General features: G+C 26.9%; 1 protein-coding gene across 1 annotated transcript; it reads left to right on the top strand.

Moving 5' to 3' along the window:
• Nucleotides 1-233: 233 nt before the first annotated feature.
• LOC145189659 (integrin alpha-8-like) lies at nt 234-26136 on the top strand. The gene is made up of 31 exons (XM_090090220.1): nt 234-1327; nt 1638-1762; nt 7342-7542; nt 8258-8374; nt 8561-8641; nt 9185-9232; nt 9612-9655; nt 10504-10575; nt 10693-10745; nt 10851-10938; nt 12488-12587; nt 12678-12775; nt 12963-13056; nt 13193-13238; nt 13514-13624; nt 13763-13812; nt 16464-16618; nt 16971-17099; nt 17316-17395; nt 17631-17781; nt 20547-20627; nt 21272-21351; nt 21440-21523; nt 21789-21894; nt 22022-22123; nt 22500-22556; nt 22872-22922; nt 23349-23462; nt 23937-24041; nt 24562-24684; nt 25970-26136. Exons 1-31 carry the CDS (start codon nt 1176-1178, stop codon nt 26054-26056), a joined length of 2985 nt encoding a protein of 994 aa, XP_089946346.1. The 5' UTR covers nt 234-1175; the 3' UTR covers nt 26057-26136.

The following is a 26136-nucleotide window of genomic DNA, read 5'->3' as shown; positions in this document are numbered from 1 at the left end:
TCCATGTTAGTTTGACATTTACATTTTATGCTATACATATATATATATATATATATATATATATATATATATATATATATATATATATATATATATATATATATATATATATATATAGCATAAAATGTATATCTTTAATTGTGAAATTTTTTTCTGAAAATCTTTTTTCTTCTTTCTTTTTTCGGTGGTTCTTCATTTAAACTCTGTTAAAACACTTAAGTGCTAGGATTGTAATTATTTTACATTCAAAAACAAATAACATAAGCAATTCAAGCCAACCTTGTTTTATTTATTTGGCCTACATCTTCATTATTCTACATTCATAAACTCATATTCGTAAGTTCATATACAAATTGTTGTTAAATGATAAGAAACGAGAATCTTGATCATGACTTAGGTAATAGGCAGAAAGCGCATCCCGGAATAATGAAATACCTTTGCAAGGAACCTAATTTGTTGACGCGCGTCATTTTATTTGGCAAATATATTGTGCTTGAGTTCTAAGCCCTGTGCATATATAAATTATGTGAATATATGGTGTTCATAGAATCATTTTAAAAATAGTTTGTTAATAATTTTATTAGTTGGATGCATATCTATGCAGATAATAAATGCACAAAGTTGGCAGCTTCTTGTCAGATAGCACGATTAAGTGAAATGTATGCAATCATTTACATAAGTATTTCTAGTTTCAATTCAGACTTAGTTTGTTAGTATTAAGGCAGCAGTACTTAATTATTTTTCTAAGTCATAGAAAAATAAAGAATCATAACACTCAAATTTATTTGCTAAAGTAAAAAGGAGGAAGGTTTGTTAACCTATTTTTCACTTTAAACAAACAAGTGATAAAAGGGCACCATAATCAAGTATAAAATGCATCATTAATCGAAAATTTTTTCAACATTTTTATATGAGATACTATTAAAAACATACAGAATCTCTACACACACTCTGTAAGTGGAGAGGGTGTGACTGAGCCTTTTATTTCAATATTATTCAAACATAACTAAATGTGTTTGTGAATGCAAAATGTGTACAAGTTTGCTATAATTTCATAGTATAAGTATAATTAAATTGTATTATAATAACTTAATACAATAGATGTGATTATTTTCAAAATTTTATTCATAAATCTTTTTTTCCTTAGTTTTAGTTTGTTTTAGTAAATAAAAATAATGTTGAAGTTGTTTATTCTTTTATTCACATTTTTTTGCCTTGGAAGTTTTTTCAACCTTGATGAAAACTATGGTGTTTGGGAATTCTCTAATCCAGATAAGTCATCGTATTTTGGATTCCAAGTATTTCTGCACAAAGCTCTTACACCAAGGTATAGTAAATTTGTAATTGAATTAATGAACTATTATCAAAGTCTTTAAACTCATTTTCAAATGCAAGTTTTCTAAGATATGTTATTTTTTGTTTTTTCTTCCTAGCATTTTCTTTTTCAATGAAATTTTAATCTCTTATAATAAAATACCTAAAACTGAAGTTTTTTTATTTCAATTTGATGTGGTGTCCTGGGTTATTAAGAATTATAAACTAACCAAAAGAACTAGTTATTTGTCATGTAATAATATTTACACAAAGATTATCTTTTTCAATAACAAAAAAATTATCATTTTGTTCACTTCTTTTAGATTATTAATTTCTGCACCACGATTTGAAGGAAGTAAAGCTGAAGGAATGTTGTTCAATTGTCAAGTGGATGAAAAAAATCTATGCTCTAAGTTAAATACTGAAAAATTTGCTGATTCTCCTAAAAGTATGTTTTATTTTGTTGATAAAACTTTTTTCTTTAACAATTTTTGGAAATTTCTACAACAAAAGGAGTTTAATCAAAAAGAAAAAAAAAAGAAAAAGGTTTTTTGATCATTGAAATTTCTATTTTCATATCATTCAACAAAATTGTTTTTTGAATTTTCTTAAATATTTTTTCTAGTACAGTATTTAAGCATTATAGTAAACAACTATACAATTCTTAGAAACTGTGTCTGTAAACACCAGATGCCTCTTTGTATAGGACATCAAGGGTATCATGTTGTAACATCCAGCTAGAGCCTGTTAGAATTGGAAATGACTATTTACATTTACAGGATTTTATCTATTGCAAATAAAAATGTCTTGGTGGAGTTGTTCTCTATGCTTGTCACTCACACTACCCATTACAGCAGGAAAAAAACTCATGTGTAACATCAGTAAATAAATCTTTAGAGACATTTTGTATTCCAGAGCTTCACATGAGTGAAATAGTTATTGATTTAAGTAGTTGGGAGAATGATGGTTGCCAAGGGATTCTTTGCAAATACCAATTTATTAAATGTAATACATGGTCTATTAAAAATAAATCATTATTTAGGAGATCCCTTATGCAAGGCTTCACCTATATTTTCCTTAATCTTGGTCTCATTTATCGCATGAAATTTTTCAATCAGATACCTAAAGGCTGCACTTTCCTTATCAAGGCTTTCACTAGTTGCTTAATAAGACCCAGTTTGATGTGAAGAGTTACTTACTAGAGTTACTTTTAAGATTAGTTATGTTGCTGGTACTTGAAACAACAATGTTGCACAGTGAGGATTTTTTTCATTATACTACTTAACACTTTCTTGGTATTTTTAAGCTTTTCTACTTAATGATGAAAATATTCCTTTAAAATACAATAGAAATTGTTGCATGATGGCCAGATAAATTTTTCAGCTGGACTATATGTATGAAAAAACTTAATTTTTATATTTTTTTCTGCTAGGAATGAAAACTTGTTAACTGATGTGATCTATCAAAATAACACCAACCATTTATCTTGATTTTATGTTTCATCATGGTAGAAAAAAAAAATTCAGATTTTTGGTATGATTTATGATGTATTTATGATGTTTATGATGAAACACAGATGATAAATTCTTTTCATTAAAAAGCTAATATATATTTAGCAAATTTTGAATTTTAATTTCTCTTGAAGATTATGAGAACATTTTTTCATGTAGAACAGTGCTATCACTCTAATTAATTATAATGGGATCAATAACAGGATCAATAATGAGATCTTTTAGTCTGCTTTACTGTCTCCAATAACAAAAATGAAGTATGTCAAGGTTTATAAAAAAAAAAAAAAAATTGCAATTTGTAATTTTTTAGAAATAGTTAATAGTTACACTTTATCATAAGTAAAATCTAAAGGGCTATATGAGATTTCTTTTTACTTTATTAGCCAAAAACTTTTACTTTAGTCTTATATTATCAATTCTAATTAAATAGTTGGGTATGCAAGACATAATTTTAAAAAGTTAAAATTCAATACTAAAATTGTTTAGCCTATTAATCATATTTACTGAGTCTTAACTTCAGTCTAGTAAATGCTTGAATAACAAAAATATTAAATCTTTTTTAGTAACAATTAGGGAATGTCTTTTCATAAATAGCTGGGGATTTCCGAAGTTTAATGCACCATTATTGAAAATGCTTCTTGGTTAATTTGTCAAGCACTAATAAGAACTGGTATTTTCTTAAGAATGGTAATATTTAAATCTCTTTTAATTTTTACACTTGCACATGGTTGGTTTTGAGTTGCTGTTTAAGGCTAGTTTTGATAGCATCTGTGCTGTTGTTAGTAACATCTTAATAACAGCAACATTTTATAAACTTAATAACTTTCTGGAAATATGTCCAGATCTAATTATTAGGCAATTTGGATGAACAGAAAAAGTAATAATAATAAAAAAAAATCCAATGTTGATAATAATCCTAATTTTTATGTAAATAATTCATAGGGGAAAAAAAGATGCACAAGAATGCAAAGTTTTGGAAATAGAATAATAACTTATGGCTGATAAATTTACTTTGTGATTATAAACAAATACAAGTTTTTAATATTTCATTTATTTTGTAGACTGGGATCAAATTACCAAAATTGGATATTTTTAACAAAAATTTTACTTTTGAAAAATATTTGGAGTTATAAAAAAATTAGGTGATAGCTGCAAGAGCAATTTATTAGATACACTTGAACAAAAGAAAATTTAAAAATTTAGTTAATTTTGGGGTATTGTTGAAGTCACATTTGATTAGAAAATTTCTTTATGTTTTAGTTAAATATCAGGCAACCAAAAAAGGTTGTGTGGTTTATCCTAATTGCCTATTTCTAAGAAGTTTATTAAGAAAACTGGTTGTGGTGGGGGGGTGATTTTGCATATAAATTAAAGCTTGTTTTAAGGAGAATCAATCAGTGTGTTTCATAAGTTTTATTAGTGCGTTTTAAATTTAAAAGTCTTAAGTGGAGTATGGCTGTGTCAGATGCAATAATTCGCGCCTGTTTACTTTATGAGTTCAAACTTGGAACCAAAGCTGCAGAAGCTTGTCGTAAGATATCGGCTGCTTTTGGGGAAGGTACCATAGCAGAATGGACGGTTCAAAAGTGGTTTAAAAAATTTTCTTCTGGAAATGAAAACCTTGAAGATGAATCAAGATCTGGAAGACCATCCATCGCAAACAACGAGGATATCAAGCTGGCAATCTAGCAGGACTCCAGTCAAACATGTCAGGACCTTGCCTTAAGATTTAATGTGAGTGATGAAACTATTTGTTTACATTTGTACCAACTTGGAAAACGTTGGAAGTTGAGCAAATGGGTACCTTATAAGTTGAGTGAAACAAACAAGCTGCAGCGCTTAACCGTTTGTTCTTCATTGCTTTCCCGCCACATTTTTTGACCGGATGTTGACGTGCAACGAAAAATGCAACAAAAAACGAACATATAATTGGCTAGCCAGTAATGATCCAGTACCGATGACTCCTAAACCAAGCATTCACCAACAAAAGGTTTTACTGTGTGTATGGTGGACTACAGCAGGTATCGTTCACTATGAGTTGCTACCAAGTGGACAAACCATTACTGCTGAGATATACTCAGCCCAATTGGACAGAGTTTCAGTTGCTCTTCACCAAAAACAAGCAGCTTTGGCAAACAGAAAAGGTATTGTATTTCACCAGGACAATGCCAGACCGCACACCGCAAAAATCATGCGGGAAACTCTAGCACGTTTACAATGGAAACACTATCACTAAATCTTAATATTATTTTTATTGACAACTTAAAACAAGAAAACTATTAAATAAAAACTTTTTTCACTCTAAGCCTGGAATGAAATTATCAATGATGTCTTCCTTGATGTCCTTTTTAAATTTGTGTGGTAAATATTTAGTATTTTTAATTAAACACTGGTGATAAAAGGCTTAAATGTAATATTTCAAGTTGTCAATCAATATATAATTGACAAAAGAAGATTTAAAAATAGAAACCCCAATTACATCCCTTTACTTGACTTAATATTATTCTAAACATATCCAGCAAGAAATGAAACAAGAAACTTTAGTTTTTAGAAAAAATTTACTGTTAAATTTTAAAAAAATTTTTTTTATATTCTGTATCTTTTTATTTTATATTTTTACATCAATTTTTTGTACATTGCACATTCTCTGATGAATATTTAAATTTCATTATAAATAAAAGCAGATGAAATTTCTATGTTAAAGTGGAATTGAGACTTGGGCCTGAGTTAGATTCAAGTCATAACTTTAACGACTTTAGACTTGAAAAAATCAAATAAGAGTTGGAAATTGATTTTGACTTTAATGCGAATGATTTGTGATTTGACTTTCTTCATTTGACAGCCTTCAGCATAAATGCTGTGCTTAATTAGGTTCTGTGAAATGTGCTTACAATGTTTCTTTAGGTTCTAAGAAATGTTGTTGAATTATTCAATTATAAATATTTCATAAAGTTTTTTGCGTACCTTTTGTTACTTGAGTGAGACGTTAGTTATACTTAAAATTAAATAAATTTATTTGCTCCGTATCGGTAAGACTGAGATTATACCAAAAATAATTATATTTTCATAAAAATAAAGGTGTTTGATGTAAACTCAGTTGAATAAGATAAATCATTTTAAACTCACAATCAAAAGAATATGTATATAATTTGAGACCATACATAATGAGTACATTATTATGTATGGTCTCAAATAATATACATATTCTTTTGGTTGTTTTTATCATTAGTGACAGCATGAAAAAAACTTTCACAGTGTGTTAGCCTATTGAACAAGATATACACAATGAAGATCATATCAATGACTCAGCTGCAGAATGACCTAAAAAACATGTAAAACTATCAAAGAATGGGTTCTGCTATTATTAAAAGTAGCACTTGATCTTTTGTTTAATCCTCTAGCTTTTGTTTAATCCTCTAGTTAAAGATAAGTTTAAAGAAACAATTTCTTACAAAGTTATCAATATTTGGTTCACTTTGTACAAGCACAACATTCAACAAGGTGTTTGAGGTTGAATTTATCAACACAATAACTTATAATTGAGAGAAGTTTAGGCAGTTTAATGCTTATTTATGCTATAGAACATCATTCATGCTGCAAAGTTATATACCCATTCTATAACACAATGAAAACAATGAAACAAAACTATATATGAAACTATATATGTATATATGTTTATGCTGGACAAAAGTTATTTATTACTGTACAAGAACTTAATCATTCAAAAGAACTGATGGACCTCCTGAAATTAGTTAGAGAAGCAACAGATTTGTACTTATTTGAGAAGGTATTCACAGTCTGTTGTAGTGTTTGCATTGTCTTGTCCTTTAATCATTAACTACAGAAATGGAAACCACTAGTTCAATTCCTTAGCGACCTTTCCAAACACTCCAGGTATCCCTTAAAAAATAGTTTCTTAGCATTTTCATCAATATGAAAATAATCAGTTTACAAGAAAGAATGAATACCCAATTTTCAAATCCAATCTACATTAAAGCAGCTGCCTTAGATCCAATTTTATCTTTAATTTGGATCTAAAGCAGCATGTGTTGTTATTTCCTGAGGCTAGGGAGAGTTGTCCTGAAGAGTAAAAAGTAAATATTGAGTTGAATTTGACACTTTTCTTATTTATCCCATATGATATCATAAGAGACTTACATCGAGATTTAATAAAATGTATAAATGTTTTTGGAAATTAATAAACTTATAAAGGTATTTGTACCTATTTAACATATTAGCCTTAACCTTATCTATAAAAAATAATATAGTATTAAATTTGGTTTAGAGATACATCAGCAGTTGTTTACTAGTCAAATGAGGAATTAGTGACTGGAGATTTGATTTGAGACTTGATTGGTTTTTGTTGGACTTGACTTGAGAATCAAATTGAATCAGCCTAGCTTTATTTAGAATTTAACTTGAATGCTAAAACTTTAGATTAACTTGTAAAACAATTATTTGGTTACAACTCCGCTGTAAAAAGATAATAAATTTTTTCAAATTTTTTAAATTTTAGAAAATCGAGAAAATCAATGGCTTGGTATGTCTTTAACTGGAGATAGTGAATCTGTGTTAACATGTGCTCCCCTTTGGCATGTGAATACAACTAGTTTTACTAGTGGTAAAATAGAGTATTCTACTAAAAGTTTTGGAAGATGTTCACTTCTGAACAAAAATTTAGATTCTGTACAGTATTCATTTGCTCCATGTGAACAAGGTTTGTTACATTATTTGAGTTTTTTTGTTTTTTTTTTTTTTCTTTCACAATTGCTACAACTTTCTTCTGCAAATTAAAGTTGTAATTGTTTTTCAGATTAAAATAATCAAAATGTAAAGAATTTTCCATTAATATTTCAAAAAATACATATGTATATTTCATATATTACATATACACACATATTAGATATATTTCATACTTTTATTTACATTTGTTAGAAAATGTTTTGTAAGAGTTTGTTGTGTACTAATTGCATAAGTTAAAAAAAAAAAAAGAAGATGGAACAGATTATTACATTTTTTCTTCTTTGTTTTTTAATATAATAATATAATTTGTAATACCTGACCTATTTAACTAATATGGTTTAAGTTTTTTATAAGGTATGGAGCTTTAAAGGGGTTTATTGCAGCAAAAAATCTAAATTTATAAAGATAGATAATTTGTTAATTGTTTCTTAGACTTCTCATTTTACTAAAAACTAATTATATGTTACATATCACATTTGAAATTTTAAAAATATGTGCTACTAAAATAAATCTGGAAAACCTTTTACTTACAAACAATTGTGCATTGATACATGGCATGTTTGTGTGAGCAGTTTCAACTGATTGTTTATTATAAGTTGCAGATTACACACAAACCCACAAATTCCATAGCTGAAAACAACTTTTGCAATATCAAGACTTACTTCATATAGGTATTCTTTATTCTGTAGAAGTAACTTCAAACATGTATCATGGCTATTGTGAAGCAGGGTTCAGCAGTATTGCAGCATCCACTAGTAAATCTCCATTCTATGTTACGGGTGCTCCTGGATCTTTTAAAGGCAGAGGTAATTTGTATTTTTCTTACCTGTTTGCATACTTTTGTAATCTATTTGGTTTCAATTGGAATTTTTTTAAATAGAAAACCCAAAATGAACTTTAGACATGTATTTACAACTTTACTTAACTTTTCACTAAAAAATTAAAAATATTTTGTCCTTTAAAAATTTTGTTTTTTAAATTGTTATTTTCAGGAGCCATCATTGCACTTGGAACAGCCAAACCTGTTAAATTTATTAGTAATGAGGAGTTAGAAGATGATTCATCTTACATGGGTAAGAGCTTTGTTCTTGAAAGTTGTTTGAATACTTCTTTAGTAGAAAATGTAAATTTTTAGTAGAAAAAGTAAATTTTAGTTAAAAAATACTTTTGCTCTTTAATACTTAAAATTTTGTCATTGAAGCTTATTTTAGATTATCACAACTACTTTTTAAAATAAAATTTAATTCTGCTTCAAGTTGTACAACTAATACCTTACTTTACCCTATATTTATATCTCTGAGTGTTGAATATAAAGCTAAGTTTTTAATATAAAAGTTTTTATATCAAAGATTTTTTTCAAATCAAGTTGGTATTTATGAATACACAACCTACAGGTGTTTACAGGTAATGTAAATGTAAAAGTTTAATATCATCTTTAAATAGAGCTAATCATCAGCTGCTTACTTCACAAAATTAGCTGCTTACTTCACAAAATTAACTGCTTATTTCACAAAAATAGAGTTTTACAAGAAGTATAACTACTTTAAGTAGAAACAGTCAATAAATAAATTTTTTATGCATTTAGATTATTAATAAATATTTTTTCATTATTTCAGGATATGCAGTTTCTTGGGGAAATGTTACATTTGTTACCAATTTGGGTGGTATGCTTTTGTAACCATTTGATCATTTATACAATCATGCATGCTTTTTCCAAAATTAATGCTAAAATGTTTATCTAAATCTACCCTCTTATTGAATTATAATTGAAATTTTTACTGTAATATCTGAGTTGCAAAAGTCTTTGTCCTGCAGTTTTTTTTTTTTTTTGAAAACTAAAATTTGAATAATACATGAATAATATTAGAAAAACCAAATATTTCATTTTTCTAATATTATTCAGGTCTTGTATAACAGTATTTTTATATGTAAATTAAAAATTGAATAGTTCATTTTTATATTATTATTCTTGCGTTTTGTAACAGTATTTTGAAAAACAGTAAATCAAGTTTTAGACATAAATATTACTTAAAATTTATTTAGATGTTGTTGTTGGAGCTCCTAGAGCTAATAATCTCACTGGGAAGGTGAGGATTTATTTTGATAATAATCTCACTAGGAAGGTGAGGATTTATTTTGATAATATTTTGCTAAGAAATTTTAACAGCTAGTAATTAAATTACTAATTTTAAGAATACTTTTTTTATACCTTATTTCATGCAGTAAAAAAACTAACTTATCTTTTACCTTATTTCATGCAGTAATAAAACTAAGTTTTGTTTTAAATTTGAATCAGTTTTATTATACTATTTAAAGCAAACAGCTACTGTAACAGAAAAAAATGTTTTGAAATAAATAATTTTTGTATTTCTTTTACAGGAAAGGCAAAAAAACTGTTTTTATCTTCAAACTTTGGTTTTTCAATTTTTTCCAAGTTATTTAATTGTTAGTTATTTTATGTCTTTTAACTTTATTTAACAGTTTTTTTTCTTACCTGTAAAATCAAGATTTGGGGAACTTTTTTGCTTTTCTGTAGTTAGTGATTCACATGTTGATTATTGTAAAAGGTAGAAGCAAACTTTCTCAAAAAGAAATAATAGTTAATTTTGGATATAAAGAATCAGAAAAAAATCTGATTAAATAAAATAAAATAAAGCCTCAAAAAAAAAAAAAAAAAAGGAAAATTTTTGTTTTGTTAACCATTGTTATTTAATATTTTATATATATATATATATATATATATATATATATATATATATATATATATATATATATATATATATATATATATATATATATATATTTATATATATATTTATATATATATATTTATATATATAATATTATTGTTTGTTTATATATACATACTTTTTTGTATAATTTCTATTAGATAAACATTTTCATAAAACAATTCTCTACTTAACTATATGTGCAGGTATTTGTCTATTCTGTTCATATCACTCAAAATTTTATTGTGCGGGATAGTTTTTCAAGCCCTGAAAAAAAGGTACTAATTTTATTTAATAAAACATCTGCTGTATGTGAAGTTTTTTATTAAATGTGAAGAAAGATGTTTTTTTTTATATTTTACTTAGTTATTGTAACTATTTTAAAATTTTTTAAGGTTGGTGAATATTTCGGTGCTACTGTATGTGTTGTAGACATGAATAATGATGGGTATGTGCAACTAGTTTTGGATTTTAATTGATTGCTATTATAAAATAATTTTTTTTGATATAATTTAAGTAACAAATATTTATTAAGTAACAATAATTTTTTTAGGAAAGGTGATTTATTTGTTGCATCACCTTTTTACTCAGTTGTTGGAGATGAAGGCAGAGTTTATTTTTATATCAATAAGAATGGTGTTGTAAGTATCAAAATTTTGTAGTTGTTTTAAAGATGTTTAATGATTCAAAGAGCTGACTAAAAATGATAATTTTGACTGCAAATTTAATTTATGTAAATGATATTTCAAAATGTTTGTAGTGAATAATAATCATATTTTATTTGTTATCAATATGATAGTAAGTTAATGTAAAACCAATAGCAAGATGTCATTTACAGGAGATTGAGTAGGCCATTCAATATATTCTAGTTCTCTTAGCTTTATTTGAAATGTAATTCTGAAAATTTTTTAAAACTGTGTGTCCTGAAAAACAAATCTATAATGCTAAAGTCTGTTCCCACTCGGAAAAGAAGACCTTTGTGGTCATTTTTTTAAAATTTATTTATAATGCTTTCAATCTCCACAAGATTACCAACTTTTTTCCCTTGCAAAGCATCCCCAGACCATGACCGGCCCTTTACCATGCTTAACTGTTGGAATAAAACATTGATTAATCATGCAGTTGCAAACCAAACATCAAACCTATTGTCAATGTCATCCTCCAAAAATTTTAAACTTCAATTTATCCATAAACAACTCAGACCATTGTTTTTCATTTATGTATTTTGCCCAATTCAATCTTTCAACTGTTTGCGTGGTAATGGTTTTTTTGCAGCAACATATCCTTTTAACCATAAGTAAGCAGACATTTCTGTACTGTTGACAGGTACTGGTGATTTTACACATGGAAGTAAGTTGCTCTCAATTTTTGGGAGCTGTGAGGGTACGATTTTTCTTGCTTAAAATACAGATGAACTTGTCCTTTTATTTTGAAGTTGGTTTAGGTCTTCCATACCGATGATGACTCTTATAATACCCACTTTCATGCTTTCTTTGTAACGTACCCATGACTGCATTTTGAGTAACACATTAGTTTTGAAGTAATTTTTTGAATTAAATAACCTTCTTCATGTAATGCCACAAAGACTACTCATGTTTCTACACTCAGTATCTAAGCATAAAAAATGTTTGTTTGTTTTTTCGCATTTTAAAAATTTAGATTACAATTGTCAATTTAGTTGACAATGTTTCTGTAACAGTTACAATATTTATTACAAAAATGTTCTATTTACTTTTGTGTAAAGAAAAACACAAAAAAAACTGTTTAAAATATGTTTTCAGTAAATTCTTGCAGCACAAAGATGATGTGTAATATGCACTAGAGCTATGAAACAATACATCTTGTTGAAACAACTGAAGAAACACCAAACAGCCTCCTTCATTTCAGTTAGGAATGTGTTTCAACTTGTTTTTTGTAAAATGCAGATGATTGATAAAATCTACTGATTAGCTTACTAAATTATGTAGAATTTCACAAAAAAAAGCCAGTGAATTTAAACTTTTGACTGGTAGTGTATTTTAAAGCAAAATATTTAGATTTTAATAAATATAGGAAGGAAAAAAATCCTGTTGTTTTTTTTTTTAATAAAAAAAAAGAATAGAAAATATTTTACTAACTTCTGTCCGTATAATTATAACTATAATTATATAATTATAGTTTTAATAAAAGCATTGTTTTTTTTTATTTTAGCTGACTCACTCCAAAACTTTGGCACCAACATCGATAATAGGAGCTCGATTTGGTAGTGCTATTGGTAAAGTTGGAGATCTTAATAATGATGGTTACCAAGGTAATTACATTATTTCTGTTCAAAGTCTTGAAAAGTAATTTTTGACTGTGTTTGATATGGAAATTTAAATTGCAAAGTATGTAATGATAGATATTGCAATTGGAGCCCCAATGGATGGTATTGATGGTAGAGGTGCAGTTTATATATTTAATGGAGGAGCTCAGGGCATCAGTTTAGTTCCTAATCAAGTAAGTTGTGTTTTGTTTATTTAAAGTTTCATGGAAATTTGATTAAATATTGATTTTTAAGATGGATTTCTATGGTTTTTACTTTTAGTTTAAGTTTTGTTTTTGTTTATTTGGTTTTTAATACATTTTAAACTGATACTGACTGTAAAAAAAGTTTCATTATAATTTATTTGGAATTAAACTTAAGATCATCATGGGATCAAAGTTTTTACCTGCTGGACAAACTGGTTTTGGCTCTTCAATATCCAATGGTCTTGATGTTGACATAAATTCTTACCCTGGTATGTAAACTTTTGTTCTTGTAATTTTAGTCATCAATTCTAAAAGAATAATTATTTTTAAAATTTTACTAACTAAAGATTGAGATTAGTGTCTTCTTTCCCATAATATCTTTGATATTTTTGCTTGGAACTATAGATATAGCAGTGGGAGCATACTCAAGTGGGAAATCTTTTTTGATTAGGTATAAGCATTATCATAAGCTATTATTTTTTGTATTATGGCTATGAGCAAGTTATTTGAATAAAAATAGAATTTGTTATGTTATATTGGTTATTTTAAACATATTTGATCCCTCTTTTTTAAGTTTTTCTCCTTCAAATCTCCAAGTTTTAAAATAACTTTTTTTAAAAAAGTAAAATTGTGAAAACAATATTAAAAGTGAATACATTTTTAAGAGGCACAATCAATGTGGCTCCATCTATTTAAATTTCATTAAAAAGGTTATGTATTTTGTAGAACAAGACCAATTATAACATTGTCTGATGATTTGAAAACCAATGTAAGCATTATTCCACTTAATGTTGCTGATTCCAACTGTCAAGGCCCTGATGGAAAGAAATATTATTGGTAAATATTCAAAAATTTTAAAATTTTATTTAATTTATTACACCCTATTTTATTAATTCTAAAAATTTGTCTATAATATTCCCTAAAAAATGTTTGCTTTATATTTTTCTAAGTTATTATTTTACTTATCTTTTCTAGTGTTGAATTTAAAACAAACTTGAAGTATAAGGGGAATGTTACGAAGTTTGGTACATATTTTATTTCTTATATTACTATTTTATATATTACTCTTTGCCATGGATTTGCGTAACTATATTTTACTATACAGTTATTATTAGGTTGGTTAACAATAAACACGATGTCAACTTCAGCTGCAATTCAAAATTGTTTTCCTAATGATTACTCAACATCAGTATTTTTAAAACTCTTTAATTTTTAGTGGTATCCTATTTAAAAATGAAATACTCTAATAATTTTATAATGAAATGCAGCTGTTATAGGGGATGGTTAGCTAGATTTTTTACATCCACTTACTGGGTTCTACAGTGGCAAAATTTAAAGTACACTGAAAGATGTACTTTAAATTTTGAAAGATGTACTTTAAAGATTGTCTCACAACACAGACTTCTAAAACACTATTACTCATATTGTAAAGTGCTTCAAGTTTAATTGAAAATCTTCTATATGAAGGATATAACTCTGCTCTAACCTCATGCTTCCAAATTAATCTATTAGAGCAACATTTTTCAAATTATCAAATAAGTGGTGGTAAATTTCTAATTGGATTACTTTAAATAATTACTTCTGAGAAAGTTTTGCAAATCATTGCTAAAGAAGAACTTTGACTTTTGAAAACTGGATTTAACTGAAAATGTATCCTTGGCACCTTATCAGGTGCTTAGGGTTATTTAGTCATTAAATTTGGTATTTTATTTTAAATATAATTTGTATTTTTTCTGAGTACTTCTTCAATATCATGTTTTTATCCAGAATTCATAGAAAACATCATAATTTTTCTTTTATCATGTTAAATAAATAAAAGTTTATTATAAAAGTCTGTTACACTCCCCAGGATGCCTCAGCGATGCTCGCATACGATCAGTATGCACACCTATAATTATTGATAATTTTGACAACAAAAAAATCCAAGAAAACCCTCCGGTGGTATGATATGGTAGACCACGTGAAACAAACTTTCATTGAAACATAATCTTTAAGAAGGAAGGAGAAAACAAAGTTTGAAAATTTACCTACTTTCTTGGCTTAAAATTCAATGCATGACAACTGTATTTTGCATTTTTACAATTTACATCTTTTTTTTTCTGAAAATTTTCACATATTTAGACCTTATTTTGATAAATTCATATATCAAGTACATATCTTATACATAAATGTTGAAACATGCATTATTTTATAATGTAAGACACAGATATAAATGTAAAACATGTGTAGTGTAAATTCTCTTTATTCTTTTAATCAATTACCACAATTTTCTTACTGTGACTTCTTTCTAAACTCAGAGTGTCTTTCAAAAAAAATCTCAAAATATATTATATGCCTGGTTGTAATAGCACCAAAGATGAACAATTGGTTGGATATAATGGAAAATGTCCATTTAAACAATATATACTATCAAAGTTGGAAATATATGGAATGAAGATATTTAGGCTTAATGACTCCCAAAATTGTTACCCTCTTGGTGGGATGCCATATTTAGGAAAAAAGGGTTACTAATGAATAATGAATCTTGGGAAAAAATTGTTGAAATAAAAAATAAAAATTGTCATAATATCATACAAATATTATTTACCTTTAAGAATTACCTTTGACTGAAATGTCAAATAAGTATGGACCAATTAGACCACCTGATCTTGTCAACTAAATTTCAAATAATTTTCTCATGAGGTAGTGGAGTGGTAAAATATCTAAACATTTGCTGGGCATTTTGAAGAATGATTACTAGGGGTCAATATTAGTAAGACATGTCTTAACAAATGTCTAATGTCTTCATAATTCTACAAATTTCGTTTAAATGTCAAAGTTATCATACAGCAAAAATAACATTATGGTTAAAAAAACTATAGAATATCTTTGTGGTTGTAAAAGAAAATCAAAAATTCAGATACAAAATTGTTCTACAACTTTGTATATCAATTATGGGTTTTTTTTTGTGAACTATGAGAGAGTTTATGTGAATATGTATGTGTTTATTTTTTAACATCACTAGAACCTCCTCCATCATTAGGAATGCATCAAAAAGTAAACTGCTGGGTTTATTAGAAGAATCTTTTATACCAAACTTTTAATTTCAAATGCAAATTGTGAAATGAGCTGTGAATGAGGTTACAAGGGCAAGCCAGAAGGCATGAAACCAAGTGTATTAAATAAATTGATTCAAAAATAAAAACACCAATAAAAGATGGCTAGATATCTGAAACAGGAATAAAAGAACTGTTTTATCCCAAAATAATCACTTATTTACCACTGAAAATTTTGAAACAATTTTTCACTAGTGCATGTAGTAAAACTTATAATTTTCTAACTTTTATTGTTCTATAAAAATATTGAAACTCTTGCTCAATATTAAGTAAAAATTTTTTTTTTGGAACTCTTTGCAAAGGCTGAAATTTCAATTCAATGGAAATTGAAAGGGCCATGATATCAACCAATTTCCATGAAATTTTAGATAAAGCTATGTGTAGTCAATTGTAGTAAACAATACCAACTTTAGAACTGGTGATAGATTCAGAAAAAAATTTTTTACAACCCAACATAAAAGTTATTCTGCTATGTGGTAAAAATAGTTATATTTATCTTTTGTTATAAATATCTGTTTACTATTTATATAGCTCTTTTTTTATTAACTTTTTAACATCAAATTGTTTTAAATTTTAACCAGATGTGGAATTACAAATGGAAATTGAAAAAAATTTCAAAAACAAGCGTGGATGGTTTTTCGAAAATGGAATTTTTAAAAGTTCACTTAGCAAAAATGTTACTCTAACTAAGGATGTGGTTTTGCCATTGAGTATTGTTATTTACATCACTATAACAGTAAGTCATTTGTTGAAATATTTTTACTGTGTTTTAAAAGTTCCTACAGCAATTTTTGTGTTTGTTAAATAAAATTTTTTTATTCTCTTCAAATTTAAATATATGTTCTTCAAATTGAAATGCTATTTATATAGTGCTTGTTATTCAAAATTTTTTCTAAACTTTGCAGTTTTTTTTTTGTAGTTGTAGTAAGTTATCATGTAGTATGGTCATCAAAACTTTTCTTCTTTGATAGTTTTTAAGTTACAATTGTTAATTTCCAAAAAAAAAATAAACAGGATCAATTACAAAACACTTTCTGATGATGTTATAAATATATTATTCTTTATTGGCTTAACTTTCTCTCCTGTAGGGTGAATTTGACATAAACACACCAATTACTATCAATGCAAACTATATAAACTATGACAACCCTTCTGGATGTGGAATAGAGTTGTGTCCTATAGTTGATATTTTTGGAACAACATCAAGCTCATTGCAGGTATTCATAACTTGTGACTTCTGATTTTTGATAAATAAAACTGATTTTTATAAATAAAATGTTTTTAAAGGAGTTCATGAGAGTGAATCAAGTTATTTTCTGAATCATCACACAAGTTATGACCATTTCTAATTTTATTGTTTATTTTAAAACTAATATTCATAACAATCAATTTATTGATAAATTCATTTTGATATTATCATTCTTTTAATCTAGTTAGTTTATAAAAAAGAATGTGGTACTGATGATATTTGTGAAATAGATCTTGTTGTTTCTGCTAGATTAGTTCTTTTAGGGTATGTCTTTATGTTTATTTTTCTAAACAGTTAAGTTTTTTATTTTACTTAATAACTTAAATAAAATAAGAAATATATCAACTTCAATTATTTATGATAAATTTAATAAATTTTTTTATGTGAACAAATTTATTAATTGACTGTTTTAGTAATGAATTTTTAAGTAATATCTGGGTTGGCTTGAGATTATCGACTGAATTCTTAAAAATGTCTTTTCATTGAATTTATTATATAGTGTTGCTCAACAAGAGGAAATTTTATATGGTTCAGTTTACCAAATAAAGCTTGAAGCATGGGTGATCAATCTTGGTGAAATTGCATATCAACCAAATATAAAATTTACTTTCAGTCCTGATTTGCAAATTGATGCAATACAACAAAATGGAGTAAGATTAATTTTTTTTGTTTATATTATTACTAACAATCATATACCCATGATAAAATCTACTCAGTGGAAGATAAATATTAAGTAAATAAAGAAGTGTATGAGAGGAATATACACTTTAGAACACACTATCATTAACATATTCAAGCTTTATGTATATGAGACACCTGCAAAGCTTCAAAATTCAAATTTAATCAGATTTGCGTTTCAAAATTCTATTTAAAATTTTTTCTCTGCTTGAACCAGAAAAGTTTCATTTTTTACCTTGTTTAAAAAAAGAACTTTTTTTTGTTCACTTTTCAAGTTCAGTGATTTTTTTTGTTCACTTTTCAAGTTCAGTGGTTTCAAAAAAAATTGGTACATTAAGATCATTTACTAGTTTTTTTTCTCAAAACATAAGTAGTAACCATATTTGATAAAGAGAACCTTTTCTTTGAGTGACAGTGCAAAAACAGTGTTGTACTTCAAGCCAATCTAAGGTCTCATGATCTCATCAAAACCTTTAATAAAAATTGTCAAAAAAATGTTTTTTTCAAATATATTTTTCATATATGTTTAGAAACATTTTACTTACAAAAAAAATATACAAAGATTGCCAAAAATTGCAAAGCTATTGGACTAAATACTTTAAAAAAATTCCTCTCCACCTTCTCAGCTGTATTATCAGTAAATTGTCATAAATTTGTTCAAAATTGAAATTCTGTACAAAACCTACTATAAAACATTTTTTTAATATTCACTTTGGCTATTAGTTGATGATCATAATTTTAGTCTATAATTACCATAAACATAGTGCTATCACAATTATTGTTATAAGTATTTTACTATTTCATAAAGAAAATGTTTATATTAAGAAAAAGAAAATTAATTACAATAAAATTATCAAGGTCATGTGTTCCACTTTTATCAGCTGAAGAAAATTACTCAATGTGCTTTATAAACTAGATAAGAATTTTAAAGAACACACTTAATTAGATGGGGCCGGAACTTTGCAATTGCTTTACTTTATCATATAAAACTTATAACAATTCAGTTTGTTCATTTTCATAATAAAGAAATTATATTATCAAAAATAAATGTTCTTATAGGTAAAAAAAAGAAGTCAGCAGAAATTTATTACAACACCTCTTTAAATTACAACTGCAAAAAAAAAAAAAGCCAGAAAAGAAAAATCCATTTTCTTTTTAATTTTTTACTTTGGGTGTTTAAATGCATCATAGTAATCAGACTGTTGTTTTCTTTGCTATTATTGTTGCTATTATGTCAGTTGCCAGAGTCTGACTTCTTTTACTTCTGAAAGGCATTCTCCTCTTCTTGGAGAACTTACTGCAGTCTCACTATTAGGAAAAATTGCATAGGCTTCCCAAGGAGTAATTAAATGGGTATTTTTAGATGCAGCTGTCAGTATAGACATAAATTATTCTTCAGTGACTAGCTAGAATTTTTTAGGCTGATCAGGACTGAGCAAAGTATAAACTCTCTTAAAATCTATATGGAGCTTTTAACAAAGATTGTCTATGAGATTGTAAGAAGCTAAAGGTTGCAAAGCAAAAAAGTAACAGTCTAACAAGGTCCTTTTACTTTCAAAGCTTTGAGTGATGTTTAAGGCATTCTGTTATTGAAAAACAGGAGAGAAAAAAAAACTTAAAGAAAAGATGAAGAAAAGAAATGGTGAACTACTGTAAGTGGTAAGTTAAGCAAAAAATTCTTATGGCTAACATCTATGGTATGCTCATTGCTTGCTATGATTTAAAAAATATATTTTTTAACTAAAAATTTGTCAACTAACAGCCATTGTGTTTTATCTTAAATTTCTTTATGAATGTGTGCAAAAAGTTTTAAGAGAATACAGTTTGAGTCCAAGTTATTGATAAACTCTACTTTGAGTTTTAATGTGCTCAGTGACTTTTATGAGTTTTTACCTTTTTTTTTTGTTCATATTGGCTTGTTTTTTTAATGATTTTTTTTAAGTTTTGTGCTTTGAGTTTTAGGTTTGAAAGTACTTTATGAATTTCTACACAAGATATTTATACACTTTAAAGCCAATTTGTTGATGAGCTCTAGTTTGAATATTGACATAATAGGTTTGGTGACTGAGTATATATAGGTTTGGTGACAAATAGGTTTGGTGACTGATCTCTTTTAGAAAATGCTCTTTTGCTATTTTTTTGTTTGAAATTATTTAACTTGTTATGTGGTAAATTTTAAACTATATAATCTGAATCTGATTTAAATTCAAATGATCAATCAGCTCTACTTTACATTTTGATTTAGCTATTTTAACTTTTATTGCTAATTGTACTTTTTTTTAAAAAAAAAAAGTCCATATGTTTTAAGTGAGTAAAAGCTTTTCACATTATAGAGAATTGAGGAGTCTGGAAGGGGAGATGTACAATTGCAAATTTAGATGGGATAATCAAGATTTAAATAAAAAATTGTCAGTTTATTTACTTTATTTTGTTTTCTTTTTAAAATTAGGAGATTTCAATATTTTCTGCTACCTGGCAAAGCTTTCCAGTTAAATTTTATAAAAAAGAGCATACAATTTTCCATAAAATCTTTCTTAAAATGTGAAACTAGGGCTTATCCGTCAGACATGTGATATGATGTATAGAATTTACTTTCAAGGTTTATTTAGTAAACTAGATTTACTAAACTGCTAAGTTTAACAGAAATAAAAAAAAGGAAAACTTTAAAGTAATTTGATTTTAATGAATGAAAATAGTTTTTCATTAACTAACAATCATGTATTTAATTTTTATATAGATTGCAGTAACTTGGGAAAAGGCATTAAATAAAAAAGAAGCATCATCTTTAATACAAAGTGCACTTAAACCCAATGAAAAGGTATGTAGTATGGTTGGGCTTATTGTTTAGCTGGAAAATAAACCCAGTACTATTTAATCACATATCAACTTGTAACTGCATTTTGGTTGAAAATTGTTTTTTGCCACTAGTTTTATAAACATTTGCATTTTTGTGATATACTTCAAAAAAGTCAATTGAAAACTGTAGTGGTGTTGAAAAGCTGTATTTATTTTTATTTGTGTATTTGTAAGTGTCAATCATTAAACAATAGACTTGATATTTAAGCATGAAACAAAACTTGATTTAAATTCATACTTTATATTAGTTAATTAGTTAAAAAATACCAATAAGGTAACATTTAGTTATCACACTGACAATTATTAATTTTTGTTCATTGATACTTATAAATTTTTTTTTTTTTTTTCTAAAACAAAAGAAATGGTATATTAGTATTTCTTACTTATTGACAATTGGTGTACCAAAATAGTTTTATTTTTAATAAAACATCACAATTAGTAAATATTGTATTAACATGTATCTCTTGAACTTTTGGCGGGCAGTGTATGTTTACTGATGTGTATGTTTGTGTTTGTTTACTGAATGTGTATGTTTATGTGTATGTTTATTGAAGGGAGTTTTGGAATTTTTTCTAAGATTTTTTGTTGAACTACTTCTTCATTCAGATTAACATTGATGTGAAGTTTACTTTGCCACTATCACATCCTTCATCTGATAGCTATATCTTTACAACCGAAGCATCAGCGTAAGTTTTGCAGCATCTAGTTCCTTTGGTAATTTAAAAAAAGATTTCCTATTGTTTGCATGTTGTTTTGCATATTTAACTTTTTTAGTAATGGAATTGATGTGAAACCAGAGAACAATAAATTTGTAATAAACAGACCAGCTAAAACAGAGACTTGTGTACGAGTTCAAGGGTATTTTTTTAAATTATTTATTCAATCATTTTATACATGTGTAGTTTCTGATAGCAAATCTTTAGTCATCATTGTAAATATTTTTTTGTAATAATTGTGACCAAAAGGTAAAAAATGTTTGGTAATTTTTTCTCTCAGTTTTATCAATGTCCTCTTACATTAAGTTACATGGCTTATAAAACTAAAAACTTATAGCCTGTAAGGGTTTTTAAAGGTTTTGATCATATGGATAAACTAATGTGGTTCCTTTTTTTTTTTTCTTTAGAAATGTTGAGCCTGCTCTTGTTCTTTACAACACCAATGCTCAGCAACCACCTGCTAAAAATGCAGATATTACTGACATTGGAGCAGAAGTTAAATTTAACTTCTTTGTGAGTGGCTGTTTCTAAATTAATGTCATCAATAATTTCCTAATAAACAAAATTTTAAAAAGTCTTACTTTAATTATTTTATTTCTAATCTTTTCATAAACTAAATTTTGTTTCAATTTATTTCAAGGTGCAAAACTCTGGAGTTTTTGCAGTGAATAATCTTACTGCAGATATTGATTTAGTGGTCCAAAAAGGTTCTCTTGATCTTATCTATGTTGTCAATATGACGGTATATTTTTTTTATCTAGTAATTTAGTTCATATAAATTAATGTTTTTTTTACTTAGTAAATGTGTCCATATCAATCAATGTTGTTTTTAAACAACATTGTAAACAGAAATTGTTTTAAAATTTTTAAGTCTAATAAAAGTTATTTAGAGTTGTTTTTGTCTGTAGTTGTATTTAAAATCTTTATAAACTTTCACAAGTTTTTATTACTTAAAAAAATTATTAAGAAATTCTTAACAATTTTGCTGATAGTGATTAACAACTAAATGATAATAGCAAAGAAAAGTAGCAAATATTTTATCAAATTTGTTAAATCTTAAAAGTCAATTTTTTAAATAAGTTATATTTTTGACTTTTAAATGTTCTTCTTTGATACAGATTGATGGAAAGGAATGCGAACCAAAGTTAGCTAACTTGAACCCTCGTAACTTTCTTGTAAGTATTCTTTGCTCCTGCTTTTTTTCGTTGTTAAATATATGCTTTCTTTGTTTGCAGTTGTTATGCATTAAGCTGGTAATATTTAGCTGAACAAGTTTTTTATAGTGCAAGATTAATGCAGTGCTTTGAATCATACCAGTTTGGCAAGATTTTGTGTTCTTCTGATTTTATGTTCTGCAGAGTAGTTTATTTAGACAATAAGGTTTAGAATCAAGACATTTATGAAAAACACACTCAATCTCATTGTGTTTTCATATAATTAAATGAAAATTTGTGTACATAAGCTTGTAAATGATTTTTCTTTGTGTTAAGATAAATTCACCAAAAAAAGGACCAAAAAGAACGAGGCGATCCTCCTACTTGGTAAACTTCTTTTTTTCTTTTTTTTTTTTAAACTTTTTTTGATCAGCTGATGATGTTTTGATCAACTGACGATTTTTTTAATCTCACAGTAAACATCTTTTTTTTTTTGTATGTTTCAAAAAAATTTTTTTTTTTTTTTCGAAAAAAGTTATTATATAGCCTATCAGAACTAGGACTGTTGTTTTTCATATTTAAGCAATTTTTTGTGCCACAAATAAATTATTTAATGCTTTAATATAATCAAATCATTTTGCATTTGTAAATCTTTGCACAGAAACCATTTATTCTTTCATCTTTTAAAAACAAAGTTAGATCCTGCAGTACTGTTAGCACTTCCTTTCTTTTCCCTTATTAAATACTAAGATTTCCTACTGTGCTGTAATAACAAATTGTAAAACTGCTTATTAACTTTTTTTTTATTTACAGAATTGTGAGAATGCAAAATGCAGTAAATTTACATGCAACATTTTAAATATTGAGAAAGGACATAGTATGAATATTCTCATCGTCACCAGGGTTTGGGAGGCCAACTTTGTAAAGGTTATTATTTTTATATCTATTTTAAAGGATGACATTTAAAATTCACATTGAAAGTAAAGGTAATGTTTATGATCATTAAAAACCTTAATTGTTAAATTTTGGTTTATGAATTGATGCCCATGTATTGAATACTTTAGCGATACATTACTTGCCAAGTGCAAAAAAAGTTTATTTTAAATTTAATGACATTAAGTTTTGCTTGAAGATAGAATCTCAATTTTATGATTTTATGATCTTTTTTTTATGATTATGATCTTTTTAGTGAATTAACAAAATCTGTTAAAACATGAAATTTAAAATAACTTTAAGTTGTACAAATAAACGCAGAAGTGATACAGCACCAAAGTATACAAAGCACGAGTATAAGTGTTACACGAGTATTAAAACATAAAATTTAAGGTTTTTAATGTTATAAGGCACTTTAAGGTATTTTATTTAAGTTATTGAAGTTTCCACATTTTCTAAAAATTCTAGTTACAAGTTCCCGCCACTGATATCAATACAACCATAAGTGTGAAGTTTATTCCAGGACTAAACGACAGAAATGTTCAAAAAGAAAATTGCCTTATGTCGAATACGGTAACTAATTGGTATTTACACAATTTGAGACTGAATAATAACTCTTGTACATTCTGTACCTGCTGCATTATAATCTTTCTTTACCTGTGTTACATTGTAATCTTTCTTTATCGTGTTATATTGTAATCTTTCTTTAGCTGTGTTATAGTGTAATCTTTCTTTAACTGTATTATATTGTAATCTTTCTTTAGCTGTGTTATATTGTAATCTTTCTTTAACTGTATTATATTGTAATCTTTCTTTAGCTGTGTTATATTGTAATCTTTCTTTAGCTGTGTTATATTGTAATCTTTCTTTAGCTGTGTTATATTGTAATCTTTCTTTAGCTGTGTTATATTGTAATCTTTCTTTAGCTGTGTTATATCGTAATTTTTCTTTAGCTGTGTTTTATTGTAACTTGTTAGTGATCGAACGGTGCTACTTTTACTAACTTTTTTTTTTTTTTTGTTAAATGAGAATCAAAATATCAGGATTATAAAGTTTAAAACCAAAGCAAACTTTTAAAAAATATTTTTTTTAGGTTAAACTTGCTGTTAAGTTATATAACCCTCCGCAAAAGAAACCCATGCCATGGTGGATCATTTTAGTGGCTATACTTGTTGCATTGTTTTTGCTTGCAATTGCCATCGTTCTCCTAAAAAAAGTTTGTTTAACTAAAATGCGTTTGAAATTTTGTTACAAATATAAGTGTATCTTTTTATTTACAAAGTAGTCATAAGAATGAACAGTCTGGAAGCAAACAATAGCGCATTGTTTATACCTCTTTGATACTGTTCTTTGAGACTTCTCTTTGAGACTGCTCTTTGAGACTGCTGTAGATACTTCCTTTATTTCACATATCGATTCAAACTCTTTGATACTGCTCTTTGATGTACTTGAACCTGCAACAAAGGTTTGTATTTATTTGAGTACAAATCGTACTATATTCAGTTGTTTCACATCACGAAGGCTCAAAGCTATCTTATCAACATTTGTGTGTTCTTTGAATTCTTGCATTTTTAAAAAATCTTTTTTTTTTTATAGTATGGATTTTATATACCTTTGTATATCGCGCAATTATGCATTGACCATGTTTTATAAAAAAGTATAAAATATAAGATAGTAATATACCAAGCACAAAACAAACCACAATGTCGCGCTCGCTTTATGGTGTATGAATAATTACTATACCGGTAATGTTGAACAGCCCTGTGTTACTCTCTACACGCTGCTCTAGATACTTTCTTTATTTCATATTGTATCAAACTTTCTTATATTTTTAAAAAAATCTTTGACATATGGATATGTACAAATCCTTACAAATAAAGGAGATCTAGCGAGTTCATGCCGACTTCGTTGATTTTGGCACATGCTTGTTTATAAGAAGATAATACAACAGAATTTTTGGACATGGTGTCTACCAGTAATACCAGTTTTTGAAGGAATGTGTGTTGATTTATTAAAAAAAGATGCTCTTATGACAGAGGTTCTTTAATTGTATTCGCAGTTTTAAGGAGTATTTGGCATAAACGGTTCAGTGTAAAAACAGATTTCAGTGAGTAATGCCAAAAACATAAATTTGACATCTATTAACAAACTCAATTGAGATATCTTTCTAATTTATATTTCTTTTTTATGCTGTTTATCATTTTTCTATCATGATTTACTTCAAAGGCTATAGGATCATAAATATTAAAATTAAAGTCAATGTCCAGAAAACCACCATCAAGCTTGTCAAACGTTTAAAATCTTTACATTTTCCTTTAAGTTAAAAGAAATTGCAACTTAAATATTGAAGAAACATTCTGTGTTTCCAGACTTTTCTTATGGCTATAAACTGCATTAGGCACATGCAGTTAAAGTATGAAAACTTGCAATCTTAACCAAATGAAAATACTTTTCTGTAAATTAATAAGGATATAGCTTCATTTTTTAATGTCTTATTTTAGGCTGGCTTTTTTAAGAGGAAACGTCAGAACGTTGAAGAGAACGAGCCTCTAAAGACACAGGCCGATGACAGCGATATCAAGGGCTAATTAAACTGAGCTGCATCTTGCTATCTATTTCAAAGCATCACTATGTAAACGTTGAATAAAGGCAGTTTTATGAGTGTTAA

The sequence above is a fragment of the Hydra viridissima genome, unplaced genomic scaffold, assembly GCF_058129835.1.
Source record: "Hydra viridissima isolate aposymbiotic clone 2 unplaced genomic scaffold, HvirCarnegie_v1 scaffold_6, whole genome shotgun sequence".
NCBI classification, from domain to species: domain Eukaryota; kingdom Metazoa; phylum Cnidaria; class Hydrozoa; order Anthoathecata; family Hydridae; genus Hydra; species Hydra viridissima.
This window is presented reverse-complemented; position numbering and strand designations above follow the sequence as displayed.

What these genes read in the sequence shown, in the direction of transcription:
- LOC145189659 (XM_090090220.1), top strand. Translation starts at nt 1,176, where the DNA reads ATGTTGAAGTTGTTTATTCTTTTATTCACATTTTTTTGCCTTGGAAGT. An exon ending in GGGAAATCTTTTTTGATTAG is followed by an intron (nt 13,239 to 13,513) that starts GTATAAGCATTA and finishes TGTATTTTGTAG; the next exon opens with AACAAGACCAATTATAACAT. An exon ending in ACTTGTGTACGAGTTCAAGG is followed by an intron (nt 21,524 to 21,788) that starts GTATTTTTTTAA and finishes TTTTTTCTTTAG; the next exon opens with AAATGTTGAGCCTGCTCTTG.